This window comes from Coffea eugenioides, chromosome 11, assembly GCF_003713205.1.
Source record: "Coffea eugenioides isolate CCC68of chromosome 11, Ceug_1.0, whole genome shotgun sequence".
Classification (NCBI taxonomy): Eukaryota; Viridiplantae; Streptophyta; class Magnoliopsida; order Gentianales; family Rubiaceae; genus Coffea; species Coffea eugenioides.
The window spans coordinates 18,518,915-18,532,061 of record NC_040045.1 but is presented as its reverse complement, the minus strand read 5'-3'; the positions used below and the strand labels follow the sequence as shown (position 1 = coordinate 18,532,061).

Here is a 13,147-nt window from a genome sequence, read left to right as displayed (position 1 = left end):
TCATGAGGATGCAGGCGGATCGGATTCGGGAGCTCCAGAGGGACGTAGCCATGGAGCAGGAGCGGACGAATGCTCTTAGAGAGCAGTTACACGTAGCCAACGGCCGTCTCACCAGGGTGGTCCGGGAGGTTAGAGACCGGTCCGGTGGTATTATCAACGAGTGTGAGGCGCTAATCCAGGGAGTGATTGGCACTAATGTGCCAGGGGGAGTTCTGGGTGACGGAGCTCCAGGCGAGGGAGGCGTCCCTAGCTCTAGCTCTGGGAAGGAGTCGGTTGGCTCAGTTGAGAACTAGGTTAGAGTTCGTTGGGCCATGTTTTGATCCCGTGTGAGGGATACCTAGGAAAGCTTATGGTTAGTTGTTTTGCACTTTCGAGACCTAGGTTGTACATTGTATTTTGGAAGACCCTCTTTTAGCTTCATGGTATATACTTGCTTGACCGCTCTTGTATGACTGTTTGAAACAGTTATGTGTTCTATGTATAAATGCTCTATGTGTATACATGCCTTATGTGGTGTTTACTCTTGGTCATTTGTTCATGCTTATATGACCATGTTTATATGCCCCGTTAATATTATATTTGTGCCTCGACCTTAGATTGCCGTAAATCAATGGAGGGCACTATGGAGGGCACTTGTAGTGGATGAGGCCGTGGGCGCGGTACTAGGCAACCCACAACTGAAGGGGGTACTAGGGAAACTACGTCTGAACCAAACCCTGAACCTAGGATTGATTCTAATGTCCAAATAGCTGCTGCTATACAGCAAATGACTGATTTGTTAGCCCACGTAGTGCAACACCAGGGCCAACATCCTGTCCAGCAACTTGGGAACCCTGGCAATCCAGTAGAGGGTGAAGATCGGGCCCTCGAGAGATTTCAAAAATTCTCTTGCCAAAATTTCTAGGAGGGCCAGATCCGGACGTGGCCGAAAGGTGGTTGGAGAAAATGATAGACATTTTCGCCGCCCTACACTATTCAGAGGAAAGACAGGTTACTTTCGCTATCTTCCAGTTGGAAGGGACCGCCCGTTCTTGGTGGAACGTGATACGGATGAAGTGGAACCGGGAGCAAACACCAAGAACATCGGTGAACTTCATGAGGGACTTCAACGCAAAATACTTTCCACCTCTAGTCCAAGAAAAGAAGGAGGACGAGTTCATTAGGCTCCGTCAGGGGACTCAAATGGTGGCTGAGTACAAGAGCCAGTTTACTCGATTATCCAAGTTTGCCCCTGAACTCATTCTGACAGAGCAAAGGAGAGTTCGGCGTTTTATTCAGGGGCTAAATGTGGAAATTCAAAAGGATCTGGCAGTAGCCCAAATCAATACCTTTAGTGAAGCCGTGGAGAAAGCTTTGCGAGTTGAAAATGCAAGGCTTCAAGTTAGGAACTTCCAGGTGAAAAAATGGGGATTTTCTGCGAGTAGTTTGACTCAAGGGGATAAAAGTACCCCTCCCAAGTTTGGAAGGGGAGCCGGAGGAGGAAGGCTACCGGGAATGGCACGAGGGACTCCGCCAAGAGGTGGTCAAAATGGACGGGGACCACAGAGAAGTGCCTCACAGGGAAGTTCGGCATCGGTTTCTCGTGGGCCTTGTGGATTTTGTGGGAAACCAAACCACACCGAGTACAATTGTTGGAGGAAGGAAAGGAAATGCTTATGCTGTGGGAGTGCGGAGCATCAAATAGCCAACTGCTCAGTGTTACCTCGAGAGGCGAGAGTAACCACCCAATCATCGAAGGCCAACTCGGGGCAGTCCAAGATGGAAGGGACAAAGCCGAAGGTGCCAGCTCAGGTATACTCCCTTGAGCAACATCAAGTCCCTGATTCATCTGGGGTCGTAGAAGGTACGATCCCTATCTTCCATCATCTAGCAAGGATTTTGATAGACCCTGGTGCTACCCATTCCATTGTTAACCCAGATTTTATGTGCGGAATTGATATAAAACCTGTTAGCTTGCCTTATGACTTGAAGTTAGTACTCCTATGGGGGATCAACGTTTGATTACTGGTATAATGTATGCTAATTGTGAAATTTGGGTAGGAGAGAGGAAGCTTTTGGGGAATCTTATAAGTTTAGCTATTAAGGGATACGACGTTATATTGGGTATGGACTGGTTAGCTAAATACGACGCACAACTTGACTGTAAGAGGAAAGTAGTGAAATTTTGTATACCGGGGGAGGTGACTTTAAGGCTAGATGTAAGGGGTAGTTTAGCCTTATCTGCAATGATTTCGGGTATTCGGGCTAGGAAACCACTGAATAAAGGGGCACAAGGGTTCCTAGCTTTTCATATAAACACCCCCACTGATAAGTTGAAGGTAGAAGATGTATCGGTAGTGAGTGAATATCTGGATGTATTTCCTGATGAATTAGTAACTTTACCTCCAGAGAGAGAGATAGAGTTTAAGATTGACCTATTACCGGGGACGTCACCTATCTCTAAGAGCCCCTATCGAATGGCACCTGCTGAACTCAAGGAGTTAAAATTGCAGTTGCAGGATCTGTTGGAGCGTGGGTTTATTCGTGAGAGTGGATCTCCTTGGGGAGCACCTGTGCTATTTGTTAAGAAGAAGGATGGACCTTTGAGATTGTGTATCGACTATCGGGTAAATACCCACTACCCCATATCGATGAACTGTTTGACCAGTTGCAAGGTGCAATGGTCTTTTCAAAGTTAGATCTTCGACAGAGGTATTATCAGTTGCTAATTAAGAAGGAAGATGTACCAAAGACTGCCTTTAATTCTAGATATGGGCATTATGAGTTAGCGGTCATGCCCTTTGGGTTGACCAATGCCCTTGTCGCCTTTATGGATTTGATGCATCGGGTTTTCAAACCCTACCTGGACCGATTTGTTGTAGTGTTTATTGATGACATTTTGGTCTATTCAAAAACCCGTGAGGGGCATGAATAGCATTTGAAGTTAGTTTTATAAACCCTAAGAGATCACCAGTCCAGTATACGCTCTTAATTTCTCAAAACCTATTTGATACTAGAAAAATCATCTAAAAACTATATTTACTCATAAAATTATCTAGAAAATTTTCCGGATACAGAAAGTGCAGAAAACAAACCATTGAAGATAAGAAAACATAGAAAGATAATAAAACCTAGAAAATGGAAAAGTTACGGGTTCTCACACTCTCTCCCCCTTAAAGAAATTTCGCCCTCGAAATTTTCTTATCAACGGAATCTATCAAATCTAAGGTACCCAACGGACCATACCTTCTCCATCCTCAGACGAGTCAGGATCCTGATGGTGTTCTAAAGAATACACTTGAGCCGGTACCTTGGATCCAGTCCCTTCCTTTTCCGACTGTCCAGGGTTAGTCTTAGTTGGTTGCGGGGTCCCTTTTCCTTTTCGCAATCGAATTGGGCAGTCAGCAATCCGATGATCGGCACTTCCGCAGCGCAGACATTTTCCCTCTTTCTTCCAACAATTTGCCTCCGTATGATTTGGCCCTCCGCAATATCCACAGGGACCACGAGTAACAGAGACCGGTCCTCCCTGAGGGACATCACGCGACACCCCTGGTTGTCGTACTCCTCCGTTTCCCTTTCCCATCTTAGGGGGCGTACTTGTACCTTCTTGCTCAGAGCTACTCCCAGGAAAGCCCCTTTTCTTGGCTTGAAAGTTTTTCACCTGCAGCCTAGCATTTTCTACTCGTTGCGCCTTCTCTACGGCCTCGCTAAAAGCATTAATCTGGGCCACCGCGAGGTCCTTCTGAATTTCTATGTTCAAACCCTGGATAAAACGCCTTATTCGCCGCTGCTCGGTCATGATCAGTTCAGGGGCAAATTTGGATAGGCGGGTGAACTGGCTCTCGTATTCCGCGACAGACTGGGCCCCTTGGCGAAGTCGGATAAACTCATCTTCCTTCCGCTCCTGGACTAGAGGAGGGAAGAATTTCGCGTTGAACTCCCGCATAAAATTCACCCAAGTCCTGGGCGTCTGTTCCCGTTCCCATTTTTGCCGTATGACGTTCCACCAGGAACGGGCCGCCCCTTCCAACTGGAAAATGGCGAAAGTCACCTGCCGTTCTTCGGTGTAGTGCAGGGCAGCGAAAATGTCTACTATTTTCTCGAGCCACCTTTCGGCGACATCCGGATCGGGTTCGCCAATAAATTTCGGTGGTGCGAACTTCTGGAATCTCTCAAGTGCCCTATCGTCACTTTCGACATGGTTGCCCGGGTTTCCAGGATTAGGGTTTGGGTTTCGGCCTTGTTGCTGCACCACTTGTGCCAGCAGATTGGTCATTTGCTGCATAGCGGCAGCTATCTGCACGTTGCGGTCAACTCTCGGTTCAGGATTAGGTCCAGAGGAGGTTTTCCCAGTGCCCCTTTCAGGCGTAGGTTGCCTATTCCCGCGCCCACGCCCCCGTCCACTATGTGTGCCTTCCATTAATCTTAGTCAATCTAGGGGTGCAAAGATAATAGTAAAGATAATTATAAGCATGAGGTACACACATATCAAAAACATATATACACACAACTGGACCAAACCAGTCACACAGTAGCAGTCAATTAAAGACAAATGTGAGAGATCCATGAAAGTAGCGGAATCATTCGAAAGTACTATAAACAGACTAGGTCACGAGTGCAAATTAACTCACGAAGAGCTTTTCCCCCTCTAGGGCTCCATCCATACTCTACGACAACAACACCATCTATATCTTAATCAAGGTGGATCACGCTTAACCACCCCCGAACAAACCACATAGAGTTCCATAGAATCGCCTTTCTAGTTCGCCTAAGTCCTTTCTAACCTAGGCTCTCATTGAGTTAGTAGCCGGGCACGAGAATCCCAAATAAGATAATTGATAACTCGAGCCGGCCGGTCCCAAGCGTAAATCATCCATATTAAAGATTCCTACCCGACATACATACCTAGCTTCCTCAAGTCCCAAGATAATGATCCTTACTCTTATAACATGCACAGTTCATAGCTTACGCTCAAAAGAGCACTTATACCTTTCGACGTATTCACGAAAGCAGGACCATAACACCACTTGGCCCCAAGCTCACTCCGCGCAGAGACCACGCGAAGTGGCTCTGATACCACCTGTGACAGCCCCACCTCCCCCTAAGGCGAACCAAAGGGGTTAGCGGACTGCCTGCCCAGCTCTCGCCAGGACTAACGGTTCGGTATAGAACGAGCTAATACATTCCGAAACTTACCAACGCGGGTAAACAAGTCAAAATGGCAAAATAACCCAAAATAAAAAAAATGAAATCCGGAGTCGGCCATGAATAGTAACCGACCCGTCAGAACCCAACCAAATATCAAACAAACATTCACATCTTGAAACTTAGCATTTACAAGCCAAAGTGGCATACAAAAGCATTCAAAAGTGGATACATGTCTGGTTTGCCAAGTCAAAAGGGAAACGGTCCCAAAAGTACATTTAGGGTTTCAATACATGAGCTATACAAAAGATATGTTCAACTAGCTCAATTTGGCAGCCAATTGTCAAATCCAGTCCAAAAATATTTATTTTCCTGTAAGGAAAACAAAAAGGAACAGAAAGGGGTGAGCTTACGCTCAATGAGGTACCAGACATATAGCAGTAAAATCATGGCATTTCACTTTTAACAAATCAGGTACACATGCCAGATGTAAAGTAAATGAACCAATGATTCAAATCAGAAGGATACAGGTGGCTCTCAGGAGCCAAATTCCCATTAGCATCATCGAAGCTTGATCGAAATAATAGTTGACACTCCGTCAACGCTAAAGGAGTAACCAATACCGTAGACTCCACTTTCTTCGATTCCTTCCACCTCACATACCCCACCGGGCCCGAAATCCAATCAGATCAGAAATGGTAATACTCGAGTATACCCGGAATCAAGGGTCTCAATACCCAAAGATCCCAAAACAGACTACCGTGGTTCGTTATCTAATCGACCAGGCCCTTGCCGGCCCGACTCGAGTAACTGGCCACAGGTGTTGAGCTCAGAGGTCACAGAAAGGTCGTTGGACACAAGCTTCCAAACGACGTCAGAACAGATACAGATCCAGATACAGATAACAGATACAGATACAGATAGCAGATTCAGATACGCGTTCAAAATTGGCATATGAACAGACCAGAGAACGAGTGTGATAAAGTACACCCTCGCCTCCCTTTTATCAAAACAGTATTTGGCTCCAACAGTCATAAATCAAGTATTCAGATATTCAGATATTTCACATAACGGGTAGCAGGTAGTGGAACACTCACCGGGGTCAGTACAGATACCTCCCAAAAGAGAGCTTTAATCACCAAGAAACCCTAAGATAATCCAAAGAAAACAATTGAAGGTTCCACTTTCAAAATCGAGTATACAGAATGCACATGTGAGGCTCGACTACCAGTCGTATGCCTCGCCAAATAATGATTAAAGCAAGGGTGCAAAACATGAATTTTTGGAAACGAAAAGGTAAAATGAAGACCTAGGCTCAAACAACCCAAAAGTCCTTCGCTCAAATCACAAGTAAATCCAACTAGCCTTCAAGTAAAATTTCGGCAGCATATCCCTTGTGTTTACCTAATTTCCAGCCATCATGGCTTCATTATTTCCTCAAATCAGTCCCAACATCTCGTACAAAAATAATCTCATTCCCAAAAGCCGTTCACTAGGCTTAATGGCATTCAAGTACAAAATTTAGTTAGGAAATGACCGGATATGAAAGTCAAGCCCTAAACTATTCAAATAAACACAATAAGACTCGATTACAAGTCATAAACCAATTCTACATACTACCAAAACAGGGTTCCCTAAGCATACACAAACAATAGAGGAAACCAGAAAAATCCGGAAATGATTTAGCTTTAGCCCTGAAAAAAATAGTTTTTGTCCTCATTTTGCGGTAATGGTGCCAAAGGCACTACGATTATCGGATGAAGGTGCAAGACCCACCGTTTCGAAGCTAAGAGATAGGGTTACAACATTAAAGAAGGTCACTCAACCCAGTTTCGAGTGTAACCAGGTCAAAAATGCAAGATACCATACCAGAATCACAAAAACAGATTCACAGAACGCATTCTAGAGGAAACATCATAACTCAGGCTCTCCAAGTCCAAATCCAGAAATTCCAAAACCATTTCCAGAAATTGGTTGCAATTAATCACTTTTTCCACCTCCTAGAGTCATTATATACCATTTCCAATCATCATAGATAGCCACACAATCATGCTTATATTAAAACAGAAAAATCCCCAAAAATAATAAAACTTCATCACTTCAACCACAAATCAAGAAATAATCCATAATATTGCATCTCATACTACCACTAAGCATGATTTAAGCATCAATTAAGGGAGGAGGGTGGTTCTTCACAACTCACCTTAAAAACAAGAGAGAGAGAGCAATTGGTCACCTTAACTTTCCAAATAACTTCACACAACAACTCACAAACACTAATTGAAGAGGTTTTATGGAGAAATTGCAAGATTAAATGGTTAGTTTGTGAGATTGGGCAAGATTGGAGCAAGAAACTTGGAAGCTTTTCTTTCTTTTCTTGTAGGAAGAGGTTCGGCCAAGAAGCTTTGAAATTTGGAGAGTTTTTGGTCAATTTTTGGTTTTATTTAGTAAAATGGTAAAAAGATGAATAGTAAGTCAAAAGTAGGAATAAATCTCCAAGTGACACATGTCACTTTCATTAATTGTTTGCCTAACTTTTTGTCTCTCTCACACCTATCCACTTGGCAACCTCTAAATATCTCATAACACCCGGTAATTTAATTCCAGTATCCAAAACTTAACCTAGTTGGCCGAACTTTTCCGAACTTTTCGCACTAGTGGGTCCCACGTCCGGTATACGCTCTTAATTTCTCAAAACCTATTTGATACTAGAAAAATCATCTAAAAACTATATTTACTCATAAAATTATCAAGAAAATTTTCCGGATACAGAAAGTGCAGAAAACAAACCATTGAAGATAAGAAAACCTAGAAAGATAATAAAACCTAGAAAATGGAAAAGTTACGGGTTCTCACAAGTTTCAACCAAAAGTCGCTAGTCTAGAATATCTATGTGACGCCCCGAAAAAAAAATGATGAGTTTGAGAACCCGAAAATTTTCTAATTTTCTATCTAGGGTTTATTTTATTTAATCGCCCGCCTTTTCTACATTTTCTTTATTAGAAAAATTCCCCAGATAAAGTTTATGAGCAAAAATAGTTTTAAAATGATTTTCTAGTATCGGTTAGTTTTTGAGAAATTAAGGATATATATCGGATGTGGGACCCACTAGTGCGAAAAGTTCGGAAAAATTCGGCCAATTAGGTTAAGTTTTAGATACTGGTTGACATTTATTGGGTGTTAACAGATAAGTGAAGGATGAGATGTGATTGATGTGAGAGAGACTTAAAGGATAGAAATGCTTTAAATGTAGTGACAAGTGTCACTTGGTGAATGGTGGCACTTGTAGGACAACTATTCATTTTCTTGACTTTCGACCAATTGCTTAAATATCTCAAAAATCACACAAAATTCATTCTTGTCTTCAACTTCTTGGCCGGCTCTCTCTCTAGGAAAAGAAAGAAAACTTCTCCAATTTTCAAGCTTCCATCTAGTGCAAATCATCCAAACCAATTGCTTAAATTTGTTTCTACTCCATAAAATCCCTCCATTTGGTGCTAGTAAGTGATTTTGTGGAAGTGTTCAAGGAAGCTAAGGTGTCCTACAACTCTCCCTCTCTTGTTTACTAGGTGAGTGGTGATTGAACTTCCTCCTACACTTAATGAAGCTTAAGTTGTGCTTAGTGGTAGCTCTAGTAGGTGTCTATGATAGATAATTGTAATCAATTTTGGGTTTGGAAGGAATTTGAGAAAGTTAGGGTTTTATATCCCCAATTCCGTCCGGTTTTGTATCTCATGGTTAGGGGCCGAATTGGCCTTGACTCAAAACATGAAAGTTGTAGGTATTGATGTTTTAAGGGTGCCTGTAAAATTTCAGATAACTTGGTGTAGTGTAGAATGAGATAAGCCGAAATTACTATTGCTGTTCTGGGTTCATCAGGATGTTAGAACTGCGTCTGAAATGGGTTGTTTTGACTGGAATTGTTTTGGATTTGGGTGTTGAGGTCTTCTGATGAAATGTATCTTGATGTCCTAGTTACCATATGCCTTTGGAATTTCTGCATTTGGACCTGTTTAGACTGAGTTGTACTGATTACAGCATAGTGTAATTTGTAAACCTGCAATTACGGTTCTGGTTTGGTATTTGGCATATATGACTTAGTTGTGCTGGGATTTGGACTGAGTGACCTTCTACATTGTTGTAGCCCTGGTTCTTAGCTTCGAAATGGTGGGTCTTGCACCTTCATCCGATCATCGTAGCGCCTTTGGTACCATTACCGTAAAATGACGTCAAAACTATTTTTCTGGTTTTGAGCTTAATTTTCATTTCCGGACTTTTCCCTACTTTCATCCCTATTTCTAAAATTATTTATGAACCGTTTCTTGCATTATTTACTTTTGAACTGTTTTCAAAGTTACTTTTGGAACTGTTTTCTTATATATCATGCGTGCTTGCATATCAGTGTCTTGTTATTATTGATTTTGCTTTCAATGATTGTTAAAACGAGTTTTCTAGGCGAGTGTGTACTTTATCGCACTCGACCTAAATAAATATGAAATTTTCAATGATTAATGTTTAAATGCTACTTGCGCATGAATGTAAGCCTTTTGGGCTGAACTGGCCATTGCCCCTTGTTACCGGTCGTTTCGAGCCAGAAGCGGACTCGGTCGGGCGACTAGGAACTTGGGTGAACGTTTCGGTATACTCGAGTATTACCTTGTAGGTTGGTGGAGCCTGGCCAAAAGCCAGGGACGGGGTGAATGAATGCACGAATGAAACCAAAAATGCAATGAAATGACAGGAGAACGAACATATCTTTTCATGAATGTTACTATCGCTTTCCATTGTACATGTTTCTTGAATTATTGATACTCCATATTTAATGTTTTGTAAATGTTGTAATTGTTTCTGGACTTATCATTTGATTTATGACATCATTGAAAAGAAATATTGTTAAACCGATTTGATTACTGATTTTATGGTTACTCGCTGAGCTTCTAGCTCACCCCAAAAATATTTTATTCCCCTCCACAGGGCTCAAAGCGAAGGAAGGCTTGTAGTACTTGTGCGCGTGATTGGATGGCCTTTATGTTTTACAGTTTGGATTTGGAATCATTTTATGTATAGTTGGGAATTGTTTCCGCTTCGCTTTTGACATGTAATTATTGGAGAATTTGATGTAATATTTGAGATTTATCTTGTAATCTGTTTGAGGATTGTAGTGAACGACTGAGTCCCGGCAAGAGCTGGGCAGGCGGCCCGCCGAACCCTCTGGTTCGCCTTAGGGGGAGGTGGGGCTGTCACAATCTAACTTCCACCTTCAAAGCCTGTTAAGGAAAACAAACTTAAAAGGATGAACTAACGCTCAGTGAGGCCAAGAAAATTAAGCAAGCAAGCAAGTAGCACCAATTAAATCGAGTATCATACTTAAAAGCAGCTTTAACATGAAATTTCATTTAAGTGCACATGTAGGAAAATGAACACACATGGAAGGATACAGGAGCTCTTAGGAGTTATTTCCACGTCTCGATCGATTAAAGCCATTTGGGATTGACTCTCCGTCAACTCAAGTAGTAACATGACCGTAGCGCTCCACTTACTTCCTCCATCCAACATAACATCCTCTCGGATCCGGAGCCAAACACGTATTAGGTGGCAATACTATTCGAGTATGCCAAGCAAGATCTCAAAAGATCAAGCTATAATATTTCCCAAGGTTCATCAAGTTTCTCGACCAAGCCCTTGCCGCCTCGAGTTACGAGGTTAGCCAATAGGTTTGGGCATCCCCACAAGCACGAGTGATCGATGAGACAACGCTCCAATCGACTTAAAATCAGTCATAGTACTGAGTCGGTATGAGAGGCACCTCCCACCCGAACAGGGTGTGGTACATGCTGCCACTCAGAGAATCAATTATAGCACTGAGTCGGTATGAGAGGCACCTCCTACCCAAATAGGGTGTGGTACATACTACCGCTCAGTACTCACAAGTTAAAATAGGTTCGAGTACAAGTGTAAGTCACAAACATTCATATAACAAGTATCAATCAATCATGAGAAAGAGAGAACGAGGGCGGTAAAGTACACCCCCGCCTCGGCAAGTTCACGATTCACATAGCACTTGAACAATTATCATTTCAATCATAATAACAGGAAACATGCACTTGACAAAGCAAGGACAAAAGCAAGAGGTCAGACAAGCTCCTCGGGGTCCACGAGACCACCTGAGAAATGCATAACTGTCACGACCCCACCTCCCCCTAAGGCGAACCAGAGGGTTCGGCGGGCCGCCTGCCCGGCTCTCGCCGGGACTCAGTCGTTCACTACAATCCTCAATGGAATTTCAAGATATTTATATCAAATATACATCAAAGGTTCCCAAACTTTACATATCAAAAGCGAAGCGTCCACGCTTCCACTGCGCCCCTCTGATCCTTGATACCAACTATTCTACAGGAGGAAGTCCAAAACTAGACTATTACACATCCAATCAATTCTAAACGTTCAATACAATCCCAATATGAACGATTACACAAAAGGAATTCTAAGTTCAATCCATACATGAGATAATCCATGAATAAACACTACAAGCCCTTCCTTCGCCTTGAGCCCTGTGGAGGGGAATAAAACATTTTGGGGTGAGCTAGAAGCTCAGCGAGTAACCAATAAAATCAGTAATCAAATCTGTTTAACAATAGTTCATTTCAATGATGTCATTTCAATATGGAGTGTCAATAATTCAAGAAACATTTACAATGGAAAGCGATAGTAACATTCATGAAAAGGATACGTTCGTTCTCCTGTCATTTCATTGCATTTTGGTTTCATTCGTGCATTCATTCACCCCGTCCCTGGCTTTTGGCCAGGCTCCACCAACCTACAAGGTAATACTCGAGTATACCGAAACGTTCACCCAAGTTCCTAGTCGCCCGACCGAGTCCGCTTCTGGCTCGAGACGACCGTAACAAGGGGCAATGGCCAGTTCAGCCCAAAAGGCTTACATTCATGCGCAAGTAGCATTTAAACATTAATCATTGAAAATTTCATATTTATTTAGGTCGAGTGCGATAAAGTACACACTCGCCTAGAAAACTCGTTTTAACAATCATTAAAAGCAAAATCAATAATAACAAGACACTGATATGCAAGCACGCATGATATGTAAGAAAACAGTTCCAAAAGTAACTTTGAAAACAGTTCAAAAGTAAATAATGCAAGAAACGGTTCATAAATAATTTTAGAAATAGTTTGAGGTCACTCACCTCCACGGCTCTGAAACCATCCATCATATTGCATTACTTCACTCAAGTCCAAGCCCTAAAGCACAAACGCAAAGCAATCAAGCCCATTCCAAATTCGGACAGCATTTCCCCTGAATTTGCTAACTTTTCCAGCCATCACGGCTTCATTATATCCTCAGCCAGTCCCAAAGGTACACACACAACAACAAGTTCATCCAATAGCCATTCAGTAAGCTCCAAGTAGTACCAGTCAAGCTAGGGAAAAGTCCGGAAATGAAAGTTTAGCTCAAACCAGAAAAACAGTTTTGACGTCATTTTGCGGTAATGGTACCAAAGGCGTTACGATTGTCGGATAAGGGTGTAATACCCACCATCTCGAAGCTAAAAGACAGGGCTACAACAATGTAGAAGGCCACTCAGTCCAAATCCTAGCACAACTAGGTCAAACATGCAGAATACCAAACCAGAACCGAGATTGCAGGTTTACAAATCACACAATGCTGTAATTAGTCCAACTCAGTCTATACAGGTCCAAATGCATTGATTCCAAAGGAATATGATAGCTAAGACATCAAGCTACATTTCATCAGAAGACACCAACATCCAAATCCAAACCAATTCCAGGCAAAACAGACGATTACAAGCGCAGTTCGCACATTCTGATCAACCAGAACAGCAACAGTAAAATCGACATATCTCATTCTACACTACTCCAATTTCCCTGAACTTTTACAGGCATCTCAAACACATCAATACCTACAACTTTTATGTTTTAAGCAAAGGTCAATTCGGCATCTAACCATATGATCCAAAACCGGACAGAAAAGGGGGTTATGAAA

General features: G+C 42.5%; 1 protein-coding gene across 1 annotated transcript; it reads left to right on the top strand.

Moving 5' to 3' along the window:
* Positions 1 to 945: 945 nt before the first annotated feature.
* Positions 946 to 2,001, top strand: LOC113752023. Its single transcript, XM_027296165.1, has one exon. It carries the CDS (start codon positions 946 to 948, stop codon positions 1,999 to 2,001), a length of 1,056 nt encoding a protein of 351 aa, XP_027151966.1.
* The last annotated feature ends 11,146 nt before the right edge of the window (positions 2,002 to 13,147 follow it).

Bases quoted from the DNA above. Each gene is read 5' to 3' on its own strand.
- LOC113752023 (XM_027296165.1), top strand. From the start codon at position 946: ATGATAGACATTTTCGCCGCCCTACACTATTCAGAGGAAAGACAGGTT.